This window comes from Solea solea, chromosome 6 (genome assembly GCF_958295425.1).
Source record: "Solea solea chromosome 6, fSolSol10.1, whole genome shotgun sequence".
NCBI lineage: Eukaryota > Metazoa > Chordata > Actinopteri > Pleuronectiformes > Soleidae > Solea > Solea solea.
The window spans coordinates 1,325,069-1,347,241 of record NC_081139.1 but is presented as its reverse complement, the minus strand read 5'-3'; the positions used below and the strand labels follow the sequence as shown (position 1 = coordinate 1,347,241).

Below are 22,173 nucleotides of genomic sequence, written 5' to 3'. Positions count from 1 at the left end.
TGTCATAACCCAATAAGCATAAAAAAACAAGCCTCGTAAAAGTGATCTCTAGATCTCACACTCTTTACATTCCATGATTTGAAAACTTCCATTTACTGTGTTATTTTATCTTCCAACAGAGAGGGAAACATGAAAGTACAACTCATCCCTTCATTTCTTTAATGAGCATGTGGTGTTTTTGCCAGATGTGATTTTATTTACTACGCGCAGCAATATTCAATACATTCTGAAAACATCAATAAGACATACAAACATTCCAAACTTCAAAATATAATAATAAACTGTAGATTTAAAGCCAACAGCTAACTGTGTTGTTATGTACATGTGCTTCAGCGCGTTACTCAGAGTCTTCTGTGAGATCTTCTTCATCCACATCGTTCACTCCGTTTATCTTCGTACTCTCCTCAGAGTCACTTATCTTGGCCTGGACGGAAAAAAACATGAGAAACATTAGCAAACACAAACTTATCTCAAGCAAGTCCAGTAATGAATGCTCACATTAAGACATCAAAGTGTTTCCCTGCCAACTGTGTTCACCACTAATCATCAGTGTCTTTTTCAAGAGCTCTAAAAAATGATCATATCAGCCCACACTGCTCTTTACAGTTTCCACAGTCTGTTGGCCAACACATGTATACTTGACACAGAAATGACCACCGTGGAAACGAGTGTGAGAGTGTGTTTTTCTTATGTAATCAACTGTATTACTCACGTGTGCTGCTTATCCCTGAAATACATTAAATAAAAAGACATTCACACTTATGACACCTTTCAACTACTATGTGTTTGTGCATGTTTTCAATGGCCTATGCGTGAAAACCATATTTCTCTTGGAAATGTCTGGTTTACCTATTCTAAGCAATATTAACAAAGTTTTAGTAGGCAAAAATATGCTCTAATCAGGATTTAGTGTATATTGTGAAATATTATATATTATCAGAAACACACCAAGATCTGCTGATATGAGTAACGACTACAACAGTAGCTGCGACCGCCTTGACTTCTATGCCGGCGACCTCTACTACTACTATTTTCTTGCGTTTATTTATTTCGCTCAATGAAAAAAATCTATATCTACATCTGCTTTGAAATGAGTATGGAAAATATGTTAACGTATATATGTATATATATATGTGTATATTATATATATATATATATATATATATATATATATATATATATATATATATATATATATATATATATATATATATATATATATATATATATATATATATATATATATCTATTCCAGCACTCACAGGGACGTATTTGACAATGGCTTGTATGTTAGGGAAATTAATTAATATTCAACATGTTCTCATATGTGGTAAAAAAAAAAAAACATTTAGAATCAGATTTAATAATATAACACCACTAAAAAGACTGTAATTGTAATTGCAGGTACTTCAGCCTTCGCCTGTGCAGGCTGCGCTGGACCCTGCTCCTCCTCGTCATCGTCATCGTCGTCACTGTCCTGTGACCTCTGTGAAAGGATCTCTTCACCCTGCAGCGTACACCACAAAAACAAAATACAATATGTGAAACCATTATTAAAAAACGCTCTATTTCACACATTCAGCGAGGAGGCTGTACCTTCAGGTTGCGGTTTTTCAAAGTGCCGATCCAAAATGCCTCCTGACAGTTGTTGAGTGTGAGCGTGGCCTTCACTCTGTACAGAAACTGCTCCAGGCTCTTCTTCAAGGCCGGCACATGGTTGGTCAGACTCATGTCTTGTCGAATCTGTGCACAAAACACATGACGATATTGAGCACCTGAGGAGTAACATATGCCCAGACGTATGCTTCCTTCTAATGTAATGGAAGCATTTCTCTCTCTCTGATGGTAGAATTTGAAACTGCGTGATCTGTAATCACCTTTGAGTGCCCACACATGTGATGGAGCTGCCTGGTGCTGAGCTGGAAGGTCTTTAGGAGGTTGTGGACTTCCCCCTGAAACACAGACAATCACATACATCAAACACACGAATGATAAGGTCGAGGATCACTGCACTGTGCTGCATAAATCAGAGCACTGTGGAATTTTCAATTTCATTTGTACCTTGTGCTTTTTGAAACTGTAGTCCAGCAGCGGCATCCCCAATTTCAGGAAAGACTCCAAGAAAAGACGGCCATACTATGAGATAACGACATTAACATCGGTTATTACCAGCAGCTGCACCTGGATGTGAAATGCTACTGTGGAACTGTGGAGATCACCTTTAGGCACACGTTGAGAACTGGTCTGGAATCAAACACCTGCAGGAAAACAGCGAGTGGGTGAATTTAACTTAACTGTAATGCATAAAGATGAAGTTAAATATTAGTAAAACTGTACAAAAATCATTAAAATAATTGAAATAAACATTTAAAAGCCAATAATGTACCTTCACTAGGTTGACCAGAATGTTAAAATCTCTGACAGCTAGGTTCCATGTCAGCAGCTTCTCACTCTGCGTCTGAGAACAGACAGATAATCCTTTATTTATCACCACGTCAGGTATTACAGCAGCACAAATAACGATTAAATACAGAAATACAGGAACGACTCTCTGCAGGAATCAGGCCAAAGTCCAAAAAAAGCCTACACATGTTTTACAGTATGACTTTTAGACTTTTAGTACGAGTTGTTTGAAAGAACCTGACCTCAGTGTTGTCACTCATTTTGCTCGCAGGAATCTTCTTGACAGCTTTTTCCAGCTCTGCCATCATCACTTTATAGAAGACCAGGAATGTTTGCCTGGGGGGGGGATTATGGAAGATTGGCACAGGAATAACAATAACACGGCTAATGATATCCTTTACTGTGGTTGTGTCTGATAATTACAGTTTACATTACACTGTTGTAATCAGCCGTGGAGGCTGTGAGGGAGCCAAATGCTGGGTGGCTTTTTTTTTTATAACTCACTGTTGCACAAGCAAACTTCTATTTCACTCTAAGGAGAGTGCACAGGGAAAGTGAAGGGGTGAGGATCTACCTGTTGAGAGTGGGCCACGATGACGAGCCCTCGTCTTTTGATGCATTAACGAGCTCAGAGACTTGATTTTCAGCTATTTCCTCCACGGCCGTTAGAACGTCATCGACATTTTCTAGGTAGATGCTGCAAAGACAAAAGTCAAGAAAAAACTTGAATTATAACAAAACTAGGAACTGTGCACTTTAAAAACAGGCGTAAGAATCAAATAGAGACAATGTATGGTTGTGACTTTAATATTTTCACCATAGTTCATGTGCAGCTAAAGCAGTTGCTGAATAAAATTTATTTATTTTACAAAGTAAATTGTATGCAACTAACTAACTACGCGACTTCTGAGATCTCAGAATTCTTTAATAATTCTGACTTTAATCTCAGAATTAGATTACAATATAGATTATGTAATACACAAAAGAGCACTTTTACATTCTATTAATAATTTAGTATTACTTCATAATATTAGCCTCATGGCCGCATTTTTCCATTGCATTTCATCTTTGAAAGTACTGCTCAAACATAATCCTCATCAGTGTTTTTTTTATTATTGTTATTTTTTAAATATCAGACATATTTGATATTATTGGGACAGCACTGATGAGTCAGCAAGAAGAGAATCTGGGTCCCTGACCAGATTTCAGGGTAAATTAGGCATCAATCAGGCCCACACTCCTTTGGCTGTATGTCATTTCTAAACGGCTATGTCTTGCTAAAACTACCAGCCATAATCCCATTCTACAGAAATCCAAGTGCAGGAGACTCACCTTAGAAGAGTGTGAAGTGTTTCATTGAATTTGCTCCCTCGTTCCTTCTCTCCACTGGCCGTCACCCAGTCTTGACTCAGGAAACGTTTCACAAGTGAAGCTGAGATTAAAAATATAAAGCAATGAATCACGACAGTTCACTGGAGATTAGATTAGAAGTTGATTTAAACACAGCAAAAACGAGTCAGACTGACCGGTTTGCTCTCGGAAGGCAGCGGGGTTTCCTCCTTTCTCCGACACGGTGGACAGAAGCCGGGTGAGACACAGAGCGGTGCTGAGACTCGGCATCGTGCTGCTGAAGTTGAGCAGGTACTTGAAGCAGTGTCTAAAACAAAACACATGGTAAAGATCCGGTTTATTCTGCTCTCATGCAGTGACACTAACGAGTTGCTGTAACTCACTTAACGAGCTTCTCCAGGATCAACTCGGACTGTCCCTCGAGTCGTTCAGCGACAACTCCCAGAGCTTTCTTCAGTAAACTTCTCTGACCTGGCAAACTGAATCCAGACCTGAACAAAAACACACACAAAACAAGGTCAACAGGAGGAAGTCAGATCAGAACAAATCAGTGTCACCACCAGCTCTCACCAGCTGAAGGTGGTGTTCAGAACCCGCAGGAGCAGCTGATAGCAAGATGTCATCAACTGTTGCTCCTGCACGTCTGTGGCCGGTCCATCCATCACACCGTTGTTGTCCGTCAGCAGAGTCTGAGGACAGCATGACAGTCCTTTTATTTGGAACTATATTACGATAATAATAACGATATTGGATTTCTACTGCACTGCAGTTTATTTATACCTTTAATATAAAAGCAAGATATCAACTAAATATTAATAAACACTGTCAAAACAATTCTTAGTTAGTGCACTTTGCAGCATTTATCAATTCACAGCAAACAATATGATTAATAATTGGCCGATTGTGATATAAAAACCTGTCAATAATCAGTCCATCTCGACCCGAGTGTGTGACTTTGTTACCTGAAAGTGGTTGTGGCAGTTCTCCAAGTGTGAGCAGAGCGCAGGTAACAGCTGGACACAGAAGGTAGCGATGTCCTTGGCGCTCCTCTGCTGCAGATGGGAGAAACCAGCGCTTTTATCGGCTCTTGCCTGGAAAAGAAAACATTTCATTTAGTGTTTGGCTCATATGAGCCTGCTGATGACAGTTTTATACAGTTGCAACTAAAGGCCACTGATACCCGGAGCCTCTGAACATCACTGATGACTAAGGGACAGAGTCAGTCAACTCTCAGGTGTCTTTATCAGTCAGATGTAAGAAAACAATACACAAGAAAATTGAGTTTTACCAAAGATTAACAGGTTTTCCCTCAGTCAAATGTTTTCTGCTAATGCCATAACTTTCAACCATTGGCATCACTGATCTTTAACTCCATTAAACCTCTCAGTGGAATATACATCAACACTTCTGCACCTCCTCGGTTTACAACTTTACTACCAAATCTGTAGTGTCAAAATGTTAATAACCTGCAGATGAAACTCAAGTCGTCTGCAGCTGTAAAATAACTCTGATACTACATGTTTTGTCACCTGAACGCTCAAATCTGTTGAATGATTCGTACCTTGAGGAACGGCGCTCTCTTGACAGGAGCAGAGGTGAGACTGAACTCCAGTTTGCGAAGCATGTCCTCCAGCAGAAGGACGAGCTCGGCCGGACCCAGCAGGACTTCCTCTTGCACCTCAGTAAAGTCAGAGTATCACGGGTGGAGTTAAAAACCAGCAATCACTGGCATAAATTTCACAAATTTCACTTGAATCTAAATGAACCTCATTCATCTCTTCTGTTCATTTTGAACACATTCAGTTACCTAGAAATAAAATTAGTGGCAAACTATTAAAAATTAAAAAATAAACAAGTAAAATAAAATAAAATAAAATAAAATAAAATAAAATAAAATAAAATAAAATAAAATAAAATAAAATTAAATTAAATTAAATTAAATTAAACACAAATATGAAAGGCTTCTGTGTTAAAATGTCCTTTTAGTGGAGTTTATTGGCAGAAATAGCATAAATTACCTATCAGTATGTTTGTGTATGTAAGTATATAAAGAGTTTTCATAGCCTTGCATTATGTAGGCTGTCATTTTAGCTTGTTTATATTCCATTTTTAGTTTATCTAAAGTTAACACAGGGTTTTCACTTTTTCACTTTAGACTTTTCCTTTCCATACTGTGTTGAGTTTCAATGTTGTATTTGTTTTTTAAATGTTATTTTCCTTTTTTATTACATTATTGTTGTTGTTGTTGTTGTTGTTGTTGTTGTTGTTGTTGTTATTATTATTATTATTATTATTATTATTAATAATAATAATAATAATAATAATAATAAGTTATACCACCATGTTTCTACGTCAGCCCAATCAGACAAACCAACCAGAACAAGTGTTTTGTGTCTTACTACACAAAAGAAAACATCCTTGGCTCGGACAGAGTTCTCTGTGTTTATGAAAGGAAGGCGTCACTATTAGAGGTCACTGATTCTCTCACACTAGACCTTTGAATAAGATTAGAGAGTTATATTCTTGGTCTTACTTTGGTGTGGAGCTCAGAGTCCAACAGTGAGCGAGACAGGAGGCCACACTGCAGCACACTCAGCACCTCCACGTCCAGCTCCCTGAAAAACTGTCTGTAGGACACCAGACTGACTCCGTGTAAGATCTCCTTCTCCTTCTCCTTCTCGGGCTGCTCCTTTAAGAAAAAGCACAGGAGGTTTTTTTATTTTTTAGCTTGGTCATGTTAAACAAAGAAGAGATAATGTGAGAGCTGAAGTTTTACCTGCTGAGTCTCATCTGCCTCAGTCGTCTCATCGTGCAGGGAGCTGCTGTCTAAGGAGCTCTTACCGGCTGCCTTCCTCTTCTTTCCTGTACCATCTACATAACATATGTTTCATATATTATACTAAATATTTATTTGAAGTATTTCATCAAAGGTGTTGGGCTTTATTACCTTTCTTTGCCTTGTTCACAGGAGCAGTGGAACTAACGAGTATTGCTCCCTCTGCGCTGTCTCCATCAAAGTTAGCAACAGGTGGAAGAAAACCAGGCGTTCCTGAAACACACGTTAAGATTGTGTTCAATTATTGAACTGATATGTTTCCACTGAATAGAATAGAATTTGTATGTCAATTTGTTTCTGAAACACTTTAATACACAAAGATGTGTGTGTGTTTGTGTGTGTGTGGGGGGGGGAACTAGTCCAAATCTGGACAAACGTAGCAAACTACACTAAAACCAATGCAACCCCTTTTGCAGGGGTCACAGGGAGACCGAGCCTGACACACACAACTGGCAGGGCTCAATCCGAGGGGCGGGATAAACGGTCGTCCTTCAAATTCCCTCTGCATGCAACAGGATAGCGCTACAACCATTCGGAGCAATGGAGAAGGTAAAATAGTCCATGGGCAAGTGTTCCGTGTATGGTGTGTTTGCTGGAGAGATTCCTGTGTGGAGTCCAACGACTGTTGCTGTATATGAGAACTGCGGTGCGTTGGGAGCAGCGGGAGCGAAAACACCGGCAAAGTGGAGCAGAATTTGCCAGCGGTGTGAGCCTACGTCGTCGAAGACACCCAGGGCCTTTGAAAATGTTCTGCCATAACCCTGCAAGTCCTGGAAGAGCTAATATTAGACGCGGCATCACCAAGGTTTGTTATGTTGTATTTAAATGCATTACATGTAGCAGAGACCAGCAGGGACTAGACTCTAGACTAGACTAGACTAACCAGACTTTGGATTTTGCAGCTCACAAGCTAACAGAGAGTTTTAGAAACATAATTGAGACTTTAATTAGTCAAATACGTACCGGCCAGCACCCTCTCCAGCAGCGTCTGAAGGTACGTGATGTTCTGCAGTCGGGTCATCACCTTCATCTTCAACTCAGTTTCTTTTTGCCCACAAAATGCATTTACAGTCTTGCAAGAAAACAACGCCTGACTTTAGTCACAGAGCTCATATGTTCAGAAACAAAAATGATTTAAATTCAACATGCAGTTACCTCTCTGAACCAGTTGATGGTGTAAAAGAGTAAGTTACAAAGAAACTCCCTCTCAGCTTTCGACAGGCTCTCGATTTTCTCCACTACACCCATGTCTGTGAGGACCAGAGGACAGCCTGACCCACGCCAAAGACAGTCATTACTTCACAACCACAGCACTGAAAACAAACAGGTTTAATGATAGATTTGTCTCTTTCCTCGTCCTTACCCAGCAGACCATCAATGTTTTCCAGGGTTCCAGGATTCTGCTTCTCCTCACACAGTCTCAGGAGGCGAAAAAACGGAGCCAGACAGAGAGGAGACACTCTCCTGTAAATAAAATCAAACAAATTAAATAAACATCAGAAATCTAGATCATATGGAAGAGGATTAGGGCCACATGTAAAATAAAACGGCATGAATTCTGAGATTAAATTCATAATTCTGAGAAAAAAAACAATTCTGAGATTAAAGTCTGAAACTGAGATTAAAGTCTAAATTCTGAGATTAAAGTCTGAATTCTGAGATTAAAATCAGAATTATTAAAGTCTCGTCAGAATTCATGCCATTTTATTTTCTTTTTTTCAATTTGTTATTATTATTAGATTATTATTTTTTACATGTGGCCCTAATACTCTTCTGTAAAATCATTATGGACAGTTGTTACTCAAACTATAATCCTCAATCTGATTGCATCAAAAGTGAAAGACAGTACATCACTGATTTAAAATACATAAGAACATAAGAAGGGGAAGTCGACTGACTTGTGCGCCTTCTTGCTTTGACTCTGCTGCTCGCCTTTGTTCTGAATATCTTTCGCCAGCAGAGGCAACAGGTTGATGGCGATGCTGTTCTCATCCAGTACTTCCAGGTTGTACATCAAATGAACCGGTAAAGGGAAGGACCTGAGATTCACGGGGGAAGGGGGGATTAATGACACTAAGAAATAAACATTCCAGTAAATTCTTGTCTAATTCTTACTAACCCTTTTATTTCAGGGCAAACATCCACCACAAAGTCGTTCTGAAAGTCGTCTATGACGCTCTTAGAAATGTGTTCCTGTTGGGAAGAGGGGATATGTGTATATATATATATATATATATATATACACACACAACAGAATCAAAGTGCTAGTAGGAACAGGAGGTGCAGTTCATAAAAGGTTGTTTCAAACACTCTTACAGTGAATCATTATTTGCTGAGACACACCTGCACCGTCGGGTCCAGAGTGGAGCTGGAGATTAGATTGGCGAGTTCATCGTAGAACAGAGCCGTGGCCTCGGGTGAACTCTCGCTGCTTGACCTCACGAGTTCCAACAGAGTCGTCACCTGCAAGGAAACCAAACACTGACACATGACGAGCACGTCGACGGACCAGAAACCAACCAGGTATCACCACTCAGCAGTGGGGTCATCAAGTAAATATGCCTCAAACATGAGCTCTCCATGAATCACCAAATAAAGAATAGTTAACCTGGACTGAACTGAGGAGGTCTCATATAGGGCTGCAACTAACGATCATTTTCATAATCGATTAATCTGTCGATTATTTTCACGATCAAGTAATCGTTTGGTCCATAAAATGTCAAAAAACGTTGATCAGTGTTTGTCAAACCTGGAAATGATGATGTTCTCAAATGTCTTGTTTGGTCCACAAACCAAAATGGAGCAAAGAAATCAAAAAATAGAAAGAAAATATTCACATTAAAGAAGCTGAAACTATGAGAAATCTTGTTTAAATCATGAAAAAAACTTCAAACCGATAAATCAAAATAGTTGACGATTCATTTAGTAATCGATGAATAATCGATTCACTGAGTACTTGTTTCAGTTCTAGTCTAATATAGTAAAGCATTTACGAGATTCTCAGTTTCAAACGAACATAACCGTCTGATGAAACACGTTTGCCAAAAAGATAGAAGATGAAGAATATCCAAAAACAAAATGCTGTCATAAAGGTGTTATTCATTTCAATTTAGCTGTTTACATCAAAACAAATGGATAAACTGTAACAAAAAACATGTTTTGTTCTCAGAAAATAACCTAAGCACAGACAATGAAGTATTTACTGTAAATCTAAATGCAAATGAAGTATTGCGCCACATTTCATCCTAACTTGTACCTACCTGTCTGAACGTCTCCTGAGGTAACGCCTCATTCTGTGTGTCCTTCACTTTCAGCCTGGATGTGGAAAAAGAAGAATAATCAGGATACAGAGAATATAATGACAATGACGCCTACGACAAACTGGCCTCACCTGAAGGCTCCCATGCTGCCTACAATCCTGATGGCACCAATGATGCCGATTCGCTTGTACTTGGGCACGGTGCTGGAGAGCTGCTTACGGATCACGATGTGCATGTCGTCCTGAGGGGGGGGGGGGGGGGGGACAAGAACAGACATTAGAGAACAGACACAACACGGGAAAGGTGGGACACATGAACGCGTGACTGTTCACCTGAATGTGAGAGCCTTGTTGCTGCTGCCCAAAGGCCAGTCTGCTCAGGAGGTGGAAAAGTCTGCGTATCTGCTGGGGTGTGAGGTTGTCCATGTAGTCCAAAATCCCCTGTAATCATATCACATTAATGCTCAGTCAAAAACCAAACCAAACCAAAACAGAACAGTGTGACCTCCTCACCTTCACAAAGACGGCATAAAGAGACATTTCTGTGGGTTTTTCTGTGACCAGGTCACAGAGAAGCTCCAGGGCCATGTCCACCTCCCCCGCCACACCACTGCAGACATGGGTCACTAAAGAGCCCACCACCTCCTGACAAACATTACAGGACAGTGACAAATCACACACACACACACACACGTGCATTCCACTTTAAAAGAAACAGATGAATACAAAAATGCACATTGAAAATGAAAGAAAAGAAGAACGCACTTGTTGGCAGTACGAGTCAAACACAGTGAAGGAGAGTCGGTACATGAATCCTCCAAAAGGGACCACACAGGGGTCATGGGAGCGCAACAAGCACTGAGCCAAAGACAAGATGGACGGGAAATACCCTCGCAACACCTGAATCAATGAAAAAGTACAACACGTTTATCAGTTGATCATTAACCCTTAGTGCTCATACAGGTGCACCCATGGTCATTTGCCGGGGGAATAATACACAACTCCTGATATGGACATCCAGCTGTGTGTGTGTGTGTGTGTGTGTTTATAGTGTGTCACATATTCAGGCTTTAAAAAATGTGTGGGTTTTTTTTTCCTACTTCTTCTGTCAAAGTTTTTAGACGTGATATAAAGTGGCAATAATTGTGCAGAAGTCACAAAATTTGATCGTTTTTCTTTTCTTTTTGTTCATAAACTGGCGCTTATTTTCGATGAGTCTGTCGAATATTTTCACGATTAATCGATGGATCAATCGAAAATGTCAGAAAACGTTAAAAAAAGTCAATCAGCGTTTTGTCAAACCTGGAAATAATGAGTTTCTCAAATATCTTGTTTTGTCCACAAACCAAACTTATTCACTTTTAATGATTTCTTTGTTTTATGGAGCAAAGAAACAAAGAAAATATTCACATTTAAAAAGCTGAAACGATCATAAATCTTGTTTTTATAATGAAAAAAGCAATCGATTAATCGAGGAATTGTTTCAGCTCCACTTTGAACTGTGACGTAATTTCAGAAAAATCAGATTTTAAACATTGTGAGTACTTTCTGCTCAGGTGTGTCTATATAGTTGGCAAAAACTGTATGTTTGAACATAGTAATGGGAAAAAAGCAGCCAAAATGCTCTGTGTTCTAAGAGTTAATGATCCACAAAGTAAAATATGTCTCTGTGATACCACCTTGTGTGAACAGACTGACCCACCTGGGAATAGTCCCTGAAGGTCTTCTGCAGCAGAGTCTCCTGAATCAGTCCTGTCCTCACTTTAAGCTTCAGCACTCGCTCTGCTCCTCGTCGACTCAGGTTGGCATTGGTGGAGTGGAGGATGAACAGCACCAGCAGATCTATTACCTGGAAAGGTCCAGCCGAGGTTTGTTTGTTTTTTTTAAAGGAAAGATCCACCAATATGTGTTTCTCTATACATGCCGATATATGACCATTATAATCATTATTGTTATCATTATTATTATTAGTATTATTAGTATTCTCATTATTCTTATTATTATTATTATCATAATAACTTAAAAACAGCTATTGAATAACTGCATGTTGTGTCTGCATTGCAGGGCACTCATATATATGTTATTAATTAAATATTATATACAGTAAACAGGTCTTGAAACAAATCTTTTCAAATAAACACTTGTGCAGCATTCATCACATTTCTGAGAAGCAACATTTGTCAAACGTTGAAAAAAACAGCAATTCCTTTACCTCCTGCAGTCACATTCATAGAGAAGATGTGCATATCAAATAATAATACACAGACAAACAGAGGAGATAACAGTCACCTTGTGGTCCTCAGCTTCATCCACAGACTCGATTGCCTGACGAAAGACAACAAAGGGAAAGTTAAGTCTGTGAAAACAAATGTTTGCTAATGATTAAAAAGAAATAAATTGCACTCACAAAACAACAACAACAACAACAACAACAACAACAACCCACCTTGAGCCAAGCCTCTGAAATAGTTTTCTGAAATCTCACTGCTGACTTGATGCCGTCCAGTGTCAGTGTAATGCTGTTCCCAGCTCCTGGAGCCGACGTGACCCTGTGCCAAAAGTCAGATTTATTAGATGACAAGAATCAAACCAGAGAAATGTTCTTCATGTGTTTTGTTTTACTCTGTTGCTCCTTTGCTCTTCATGCGACTCTGAGAGGCCTGCAACACTGGAGGGAGAACACACTGCTCCAGCTCCAGCTTCTTACGAAGATCATTCACCACCTTCATTTCAAAATAAAAGCACAGGAATATAAACAGACAATTTATTAAAGTTCCAGTGTGAAACATTTAGGAGGGTTTACTGGCAAATACTGAATAAACTACCCATGGTTATGTTCATATACGTGTATGTGACTGGATTTTCGTATCCTTAATAATCAGCCTTTTATAACTACTTTAGGGTGAAGGCCTTGCTTTACAGAGGTTGCCATCTTGTGATGCCAGGTTTAAAGTGGAGCTTAGTATGAAAAAACCCAAAATAAAAACAAAGGAAAGACCACTGTAGTTGCCTGATCTTCATTTGTTCTCACCATTAGATGTCACTGATTCTTAGACATTCAACAAGCAACAAGTACAACTACAAGCACACGGCTGTAGACATGAGTAAGAGATCTAACCTCATGTGCGTCAGAGGCTGAAACAGAGTGCAGGATGAACTTGACAACCACGGGCAGGTCTTCCAGCTGCACGGCAGCCAGCGTGGCCATAACTGCTCCACGGACCTTTAGTATTGTGAAAACAGAGAGTAAACGTTCACTAAAGCCTTTAATAAGTCACACAAAGTGAGTGTAATGAACGGTGCGGCGTCTGCTACCTCAGTCAGTAATGAGGAGCTGAGGTTGAGACTGGAGAGAGCGTCCAGGATGGGAACGGTCAGCTGAGTGTTGGTCTGGAGCAAATCGCTACACAGAGCAGAGATAAATAAACCACAGAGGAATCACAGACAGTGTAGTTACAGTAGTAGTTAGTGTACACACTTGAGCTCTCTGGCGATGTCATTGTGCTGCGAGTCTTCCAGTATCTCGGGCAGACTGGTGATTATGTCTCGCGCGACATCCACCGGCGCTACGGACACCAGCTCCATGAGCTTCTCTGCCAACTCCTGCAGGTACAGACAGTAACAGGCCACAGAGAGGACAGAGGTTAACAAGCACATCACACATGGGCGTGAGAAATGAACATGTAAGGAAACCCTATCATCAGAGGAATGACTTACCTTGCTGTCCACAACCCTGTCTAGCCATTTGAGCTGGTTAATGATCATGCGTGGAATGCTGAGTCCTCCATCTCCGGTTCTGTGAGGAAACAAGAAGACAGGTGACATTTAAAAAGAAAGAAGACAGTGGGGAAAAAAACCCTTCATGAACTCATGTTAAATACTGACCCATCGAGCATGAACTCGGGGAGTTTTTCAAGCAAGGTGTTAATGATGGAAGTCTGCGTGAGAGAAAAATGAAGATAAAGGATTCACATATGTGTAGACTTTGCACAATTCATATATTTGTATTGTTTGATTCGTCTGATCATATAAATGTGATGCTGTAGAGAGAAGAACACTCATCCAAGACCGCTCAGTCTCCCACAGCATTAATACAATCCCCAATCTTGCAAGAAATCCTGAATTACCACAAAAATCTAATCATTTCTTCCTTGGTTCACAACCTACATCCCCAGAAAATGTGATTCAAATCTGTCCACTTTTGTCCTTGTCAGAGGTCAAATTCTTACCTGCAGAAGTTCAATAGCCAACAGCATGCGTAGCAGACTCTCCTGGAATGAGCTGGCAGAACTACGACAACAAAGACGTTCAATCAGTCTGTTACAGCATACAAACGTGGCTTAATTAAGTACATAAGCACATAATAGTCTGTAAAAAGGTTACCTGTCATCTCCGTCAGACAGTCGTGGGACACACGGCAGGAGGCAATTCCTAAAACTATCTGCGTCCTCGATGTGACTCTCTAACCCAGTGACAAACTCCTGAACAACCTGAGAAATGAAATGCCAATGAACATAACAGTCTTGTGTACATGTATACAGTACACACTACTTACTCCAGGGTACTTGGGACTCTTCCGTATTTGTTGCTCTATCCTTTTCTGGAAGACGACTTGATCGACAGCTAGAGAGAGAGGAGAAAATCTTAAAGATTATTTAAAGCAATATCTTTAATTTGGCCAAAGAATGGATTTGGAATTGAATTTAAGTATGTTTACCGATCTCATTGGATGTGCCACCTCGCTTTAAGGTGACACCTGCTTCTCTCAGGAATATGGTAAATGCACTTTCATTAGTGACGTCCGGAATGGCCACTTTAGGATGACGACCTGTGCTGCGGCTCTTCTTTGCCTCTATTATGGAGGGAGAGAGATTAGAGATTTATGTTATGTTCATGTGTATCCTTTAGTCAGTTGGCTATTAGATTTTTACCTGGCACACTAACTGCATATATATATATATATATATATATATATATATATATATTACTTTAACTTGAGTACATTTTTAGACCAGTACTTTTACTAGAGTAGAATATACTCTGCATTTTTTGAATCTTGCCCTTACTGGCAAATGTTCCATATTAAAAACAGCTAACACTAAACCTTAATCATTTACAACAAATAAAAACGAATGAAAAATCCCAAATTATTATAAACTTGGTTATGAGTTATGACTTAATATTTAAAAATTTAAAATAAACAAAATAAAAACTTACTGTTAGTTGTGGTGGATGTCTCTCCTTTATCCGCAGACGCAGACGAGCGTCGTTTTTTGCGCAACATCTAAAAGAATAACAAACGTCAGAGAGTTTACCAGAGAAAACACGAGCTAATGAGCTTTTTACTGTACTGTACAACAGTAAATGTAGAGAAGTTGACGTATTAATGAAGACAGGACGTGAGTCTGTAGTCATGACACATACCTCGCGTGTATGTGGTTACGACGAGTTTTAGTTGTTGGCTGTGAAAATGGTTTTAAAGTGAATAGAAAAGTGAATAGAAAAGAGAATGTAAAAGTGAATAGAAGTGCTCAAAGACAGACGACTGAAGACGATTATTCCACTTACAAAACAAACTTCCGCGCCAAAGCACCATTGCGTCATCAAAGTCAGCCAGGGAACACAGTCCACTTCCGTGTGACGTAGCGGAGCAGTGATTGTAGCGGCAAAGAAAATCATCATCATTCATTCATTCATTCACAGTTTCTTTCTCTTCGTAACTCATTTATAACATTATCCTGGACGCGGTAATCTATTAAATGCAAAGGTGTTCAACATTAACGAGATAAAAACACATTATTATACAGTCCCTTAAATGTGCGTGCTTGTTTTTACAGCGTATTCTACACTGTCGGGCGGGGTTTAGTTTATCCCATATTGTAATAATATGGTGAAGCTTTTCGGGCGACGTTGTATGGTGAAACAGGCGCAACCACAGAGAAATTGTAGGTGCGCAACCACATCGAAGAGTAAACTGTTGTTTAAGCTGCTTCCCCCCTGCATGCATCCTTCAGTCGTGTTTTACAACGATTGAATTACGTATAAATAGTGCGTCACATGTAAAAGGCTGTAAATCAAAAATTCTTATGTGACACACGAACTACAATCACAACATCTGAAGTGAAAATTATGAAAATAAACATTTTGAGTCATGTGACGTAGCAAGAAGTTATAGGTCATTAAACTACACATATGTTTGGTCAGGTTTTGAGTAAAAACATGTAGAAAGTTATTTATTTTGGGGGCATTATTACAAGTGGATTGAACAGAATCTTAACAACTCAGTAATTAGGAAAACGTCATCAACAAAAACAGGTTTTATTTATTATTATTATTATTCCAATAATAGAATGTCATAAATATCATCAACAGAGAATGTGGACGGAAGAAAAGCGCTGAAAAGTTGGAGAAAACACTTAAACGCTGGTGAATCTACGTAAGGAAACGGTCAGATTTTTCTAACACTCCAGACCAGAAGGTGGCGGTAATGCAACTTTTACACTGTTTATCAACTAGCATTAAATCTAAATAACAATAACAATAATAATAATATAACAACAGTATTATAACTTTATTCTCATAATATCATTACTTTTTAATAATGTGACTTTATTCTCACAATATTATGACTTTATTCTCATAATATTACAACTTTTTAAAATTGCGACTTTAGTCTCGTAATATTGCGACTTTATTCTCATTATATTGCGACTTCATTTTGCTAATATTACGACTTTATTTTCATAATATTACGACTTTATGCTCGTAATATTACAACTATTTTAATCTTACGAGTTTGTCTTCAAACTATTATGACTGTATTCTTGTAAATTATGATTTTATTCTTGCAATATTATGACTTTTTTTTAATATTACCACTTAATTCTCGAAATATTTTGAAGAAGAAGAAGAAGGAGGTGGGGGTGAATTATCTTGACACGTAAACCAACACCAGTTCTTTGTTCACAATTCAAGGGTTTTGCTCCAAGGAGTGAGGACAGTCAAAGTAGACAGACTTTTGGACACTAAAGAAGGCGGACACCACTCTCTCACTCTCTCTGGAAAGGACAAATCAATGACCGCCAGAATGGCAGCGAAGTTCTACGACCTCACGGCCAAATTGTTGACAGGGGAAACCTTTAACTTCTCCTCTCTGCGGGGAAAAGTGGTCCTCATTGAGAATGTGGCGTCTCTCTGAGGAACGACAACCAGGGATTACACCCAGATGAACGAGCTCCACGGGCGCTACGCCGACAAGGGGCTCGTTATCCTGGGAGTTCCCTGCAACCAGTTCGGCCACCAGGTGAGGACATCCATCTATCTCTTCCTTTAATGTTCAGGGTGTGTGTGTGTGTGTGCGCGCGCGCGCGTGTGTGTGCGCGCGTGTGTGTGTGCGCGCGCGCGTGCGTGTGCGTGTGTGTCTTTATTTGAATTGTATTTAATTATTTAATTATCTTATATAAGTGTATCCATGTTTCCCGGAAGTCCCACGCTGTTTCGACACAGGTGACATTTTGAGATTTTGTCACTTATAGGATGAATTTCTAGAATTTATTTCAATATTTTGAGTCAAATCATATATCATCATATATATGAGAGGCACATGTTAGATTTAATGACCCTTTTATTGTTTTATGTAAGCCATGTAGAGCAGATTTTGCTCACGAAAACTAACGAAATGACGGAAGAAAAATTTAAGTTAACTGAAATAAAAATAGAAAGCAAGAGTTTAAATAACCCTGATAACTAACTGGAATTGTGTGTTTACAAAACTAACTAAAATTGCAGTAAAAATGTTTAGTTTCATCTTTGTAAATTAATTTCATACATCATTCTTCTGGCTTCATCTGCAGTTTGTTTATTTTGAAATGTTTTATTTTCATTCATAATAACAGTGCACATTTTGCACTTTAGTCTAATTTCTATTATTATATTATATTTGATTCAGAGATGGTTGTTCATGTTATCATACATTTTTAAAATGTTGGGTTTTTAAAGACACACAATACGTATGATGACATTTTTGATTCCTGCACCTGGCAAATACCCCATATTACACCCTGAAATACATAAAAATTAAACTAAAACTAAGCATTTACAATAAAATAAAAGTCAAAACTAAATTAAGACAAAAACTAATGAAAAAGCCCAAACTATTATAACTTTTCTTGTAACAAACAGAGCTGACTTCTCTTTTTTTATGCCTCACTTTCCAAACTAAAATTAAAATTACTAAACAAAAATTAAAGTGTTTACATTACTCGTACAAACATATTTTTGGGTAGTATATTACATTTTTATTGAATTTTTGCCAAAAAAAAAGGTTGCACAATTTACCAATACAATTTAACTTAACCGAAAACTAAAAAAGTCTGAGTTTTTCTAGTCTGCATTTTGTATTTTAAACAGAAAAAAAGTCTGAGTCATAAACTCATATGAAACAGGAGGTTTCACACAGCAGCATTCATCAGGAGACCAAACAAGTGGAAATCTAACATTAATAATGTTAGAATATTATGATGCACTCAGTAAGCAACAAGTTATCCATCAACTCGGGATAAGTCACTCATTCATTGAAGGTTATTGACAATGGGAAGTGGAAGGTATTGTGTGATTGGAGCTGGTTCTTCCTGTCGAAGGAAAAAAAAAAAAGACAAAAGCTAAGGTAAATAAAAATGTCTGAGTCAGTTAAAAATGTGACTCACAAACAAACAAACAAACCAAATGTCAGTGTTTACAGGGATTAAGATCAGTGCGTCAGGCACAGGTTTGGTGACGTGCCTTATTTATTCCACAACAGTATCTGGTGCTCAGCTGCTCAGCTGCTCTTAAAGTCTTAACACCACCAGTGTTTTAACCCGTCACACTCTGAAGCAGCTCAGAAATCTTCCACTAAATGCTTTTCCCCACGCAGGAGAACTGCCAGAACCAGGAAATCCTGCTGTCCCTGAAGTACGTCCGTCCTGGCAGCGGCTTCGAGCCCAAGTTCCAGCTCCTGGAGAAGGTGGACGTGAACGGGAAGGACGCTCATCCCCTGTTTGTGTTCCTGAGAGAGCAGCTGCCGTTCCCCAGCGACGAGCGCTTCGCCCTCATGAACGACCCAAAGTGCATCATCTGGAGCCCCGTGTGCCGGAACGACGTGGCCTGGAACTTCGAGAAGTTCCTGATCGGGCCTGACGGGGCGCCGTTCAAGCGCTACAGCAGGAGGTTCCTCACCAGCGACATCGAGGCAGACATCAAGAAGCTCCTCAGCCAGGCGCACTGAACGAGCCGTCCTCTCAAGTGTTCTTTTGTTGTCCTACAGATTGTTATTGTCACCAGCCTCTCTGCACTTAGTGAGCACACTTAAATACACTTAAATGCTTGTCCTTTTTTCCCCTCAGCAGCTTCTGTAGATGGTTGGACACGTTTCCTAACCACCTGTTGTGCTCTCATGTGCACGATGACTGTGTTCTGTCCTTTTACTAAATGAAGGCATCCTCTGAAACCAGCTTAGATGTGAGGAGGTTATCTGATGACACGTAAAAGGCTGAACCTCTCAGCTACATCGAGTACATGTAAAGCACTGCTGTGGTTTTTGAAATATTAAAAGGATTAAAAAATGGTCTCACTGTCTTTTTAAACTGTGGATTTTAGTCGAACATGGGATTCTAACGGGCCAGTGAGCGTCTAGTCTGGTCAAGAGGGGGAGGAAAAAGTGAGGAAAACAACTTTTGGGAGGCAAGTGGGCAATATGATCTAAAAAGTATAACACAACATTCCATCATGATATCGAAATAGAGATATATGTGATGATACTTTGCAAATTTCAAAGTAAAAGTCTTTCACAATACTTAAAAACATAAAAACATGTTTATGATGTAAAATCTCCGGGTTCCTCCCACAGTCCAAAAACATGCAGTAAGGGGATTAGGTAACATTGGACACTCTAACCCAGGGCGTCTCCAACAGGGTGTCCTGCCCCTTCTAACACTAAATGATTAGCCAATGAGTGGACCCCTCTCTCTTTGACTCCATGCAAGTGCCAGTCACGTCACTAAATGGAAATACCAGTATATACATCATACATACAGCTGTACATGTGACGCTGTGACAGAGTGGGCAGATAAGACAACATGTCTTTATATTTGTGAATGCATTTTTCTATTTTGACAGCATTAATATTTTAATTCAATAGTGTGTGCGATTATACTAGAAAAGAAAAGATTACAGAGATACAAAACGCACATGGAGCTGAATTAAGTGCTTAAATATTATTTTGTGTTCATTGCAAAATGTGAGTTGCGGACGACGTCAACATTTTATATAAAATTTCAGGTCCAGTGTTTTTGTTTGGGTGGATATAAGCGATAAAGATAAAACAATAAAACACGAGTCGCTCTCGGGCATTTTCATGTTGTCAAAGAAGCTTTTAGAAGAAAACAGGTTAGAGACCCCTGCTCTAAACTGACCATAGGTGTGTGTGTGTGAGGGAATGACTGTCTCGGTGTCCCTGTGATGGACTGTGTGACCCCGTCTGTCGCCCTGTGACCCTCATGTGAAGGATAAAGCGGTAGAAGATGGATGGATGAATTCCAACATTAGAAAAGTCAAACTTTACATTCTTGAACCTCTGAAATTTGCTCTTTCCCTACAAGACATAAACAAACTGAGAGCTTTGTTTTTCTATAATGCAAAGTAATTAACTTTAAGCTGATTCAGAATGATGCAGTTTTTCCAGCTTCATTTCCACTCTGTGTGAATCATTACAAACAAACCACCGCACCGTGCTTTAGTTGAGGCTTCCAGTCTTTATTGTATATTTTGAAATCAAATATTTCTTTTTTTAAAAACAAATAATTGTAAGATATCGCAAATAAGATAAATATGAGGACAAGAATTTATACACCTATTTAAAATAGTGTGATTATTTACATCTCTTCAGCGATTTCCGTGTGGGGGGGGGGGGGGGGGTTTGAATAATCACTGTCGAGATTGAAGGAAGGGAAAAGGGTTTGAATTGTAGTTTAAAGAAAAGTTTTGTTTAGCCATATATTACAGATATGATGTGATAAAGCTTTCCTAGTCACAGGCATACATGGTTATATTTAGGTAGTTGTTTGTGAACAACCAGCAGAGACACACTGCTGTGAAACAAAGTGCAGGGAACAGGAAACAGACAAACCGCTACGCATCGTTTCTAGTTTCACTCGACCTCTGAAAACCAAGATTGAGTAAACTTTCACTTTATTCTCATCACATTCAACGCCCGTTATAACTCAGTGGAGCAGGTTTGTTTTCATGAAGACCAAAAAAAAAAAATAAGTCAGATAAGAGGAGAAAACTAATTCAAACTGTCATGTGCTGCTGCTGCTGCTGCTGCTGCTGCTGCTGCTGCTGCTGCTGCTGCTGCTGCCGCCCTACCCCCACCTGAAGTCACATGCATTTTCTGTTCCTCGTGACCGGAGCAAGTCTCATGAATGAAAGCACCAGTTTTATACTTTATTTATTTTTGATTTCACTCTGTGTGTGCTTTGAAGATATCAAATAACAGCCATTTCAATACAGATCTGCATTAAATGTACAAGACTAATGAGGACAAGCCATCGCAGGCGAGCTTAGGGGTCCAATCAGGCAGCGATTAAAATATGCTTAAAAGACACGTTTAAAATCATCCTGTGTGTGTGTGTGTGTGTGTGTGACTCGACCTGAACGCCAAAGACCAAACAATACCATCCTGTAATGTCTAGTAACACCAGAAGCAGGTAGATAAAGTACTAGTGGAGAATTCAAAGTGCCTCCTTTTTTTAGTCAGGTTGCAGGAATCAAAAAGGCCGCTTTTGCATTGTGATTACAAAAAAAAAAAGGGAAAAGAATAACAAAAATTTGAAGCAAGGTCAGACTTATCTCACAAGTTTAGGGTCCGAGAGACAGCAGAGCCCACTGCTGCGAGTCAAAAGAACGAGGGGGGAAAACGGAGAAGGCTGAACAAGAACCCGGAAAAAAAACAGACAACTCAAGATGTCAGGACCTCGTCGTTGAAAAGAAAAAAAAATGAAAACCACACACATTCCCCTCTGCGGTTTTAGATTGCATCACTGATTCAGCAGACACCGGGAGCACAACTGCCACAGCTACACTGCAAGAGCAGGATCCCCCCCCCCCCCCCCCCCCCCCCCCTGCCCCCCCATCAGCAATCCACTCTCTTTCTTCACAGGTGACATTCAGTCCCAGCATTTCCTTTCTCCGACCTTGGCGTTTACTGCGCGAGTTAGCACTGACCTCAGCGCGGTGAGATTATCCGAGGCACAGTCCCAGTTATTTTGCTAATGTCTTACAAGTTTGT

The 22,173-nt window shown here is 39.4% G+C and overlaps 2 protein-coding genes across 3 annotated transcripts; one reads left to right on the top strand and one right to left on the bottom strand.

Moving 5' to 3' along the window:
* Positions 1-47: 47 nt before the first annotated feature.
* On the bottom strand, positions 48-15,454 carry fancd2 (FA complementation group D2). 2 transcript variants are annotated; one of them, XM_058632065.1, is made up of 45 exons: positions 15,417-15,454; positions 15,273-15,310; positions 15,066-15,132; positions 14,566-14,700; positions 14,404-14,471; positions 14,232-14,338; positions 14,078-14,138; positions 13,734-13,786; positions 13,566-13,644; positions 13,327-13,451; positions 13,164-13,251; positions 12,967-13,071; positions 12,471-12,571; positions 12,295-12,397; positions 12,138-12,173; positions 11,551-11,697; positions 10,614-10,748; positions 10,362-10,493; positions 10,182-10,289; positions 9,981-10,090; positions 9,850-9,904; positions 8,933-9,052; positions 8,709-8,782; positions 8,488-8,628; positions 7,953-8,053; positions 7,745-7,860; positions 7,553-7,661; positions 6,701-6,802; positions 6,530-6,624; positions 6,287-6,442; positions 5,315-5,431; positions 4,716-4,844; positions 4,324-4,442; positions 4,137-4,244; positions 3,930-4,060; positions 3,736-3,835; positions 2,978-3,100; positions 2,646-2,739; positions 2,387-2,458; positions 2,220-2,258; positions 2,062-2,136; positions 1,878-1,952; positions 1,597-1,743; positions 1,409-1,507; positions 48-424 (listed from the first exon to the last, which is right to left on the bottom strand). In XM_058632065.1, exons 3-45 carry the CDS (start codon positions 15,130-15,132, stop codon positions 338-340), a joined length of 4,344 nt encoding a protein of 1,447 aa, XP_058488048.1. In that variant the 5' UTR covers positions 15,273-15,310; positions 15,417-15,454; the 3' UTR covers positions 48-337. The 2 variants fall into 2 exon arrangements, with proteins under 2 accessions (XP_058488048.1, XP_058488047.1); XM_058632064.1 differs by lacking the exon at positions 15,417-15,454 and having other exon boundaries at positions 15,273-15,406.
* A 1,420-nt stretch (positions 15,455-16,874) lies between these two features.
* On the top strand, positions 16,875-19,453 carry gpx1b (glutathione peroxidase 1b). Its single transcript, XM_058632090.1, has 2 exons — positions 16,875-17,151; positions 18,763-19,453. The coding sequence occupies exons 1-2, from the start codon at positions 16,924-16,926 to the stop codon at positions 19,111-19,113; spliced, it is 579 nt and encodes a 192-aa protein (XP_058488073.1). The 5' UTR covers positions 16,875-16,923; the 3' UTR covers positions 19,114-19,453.
* The last annotated feature ends 2,720 nt before the right edge of the window (positions 19,454-22,173 follow it).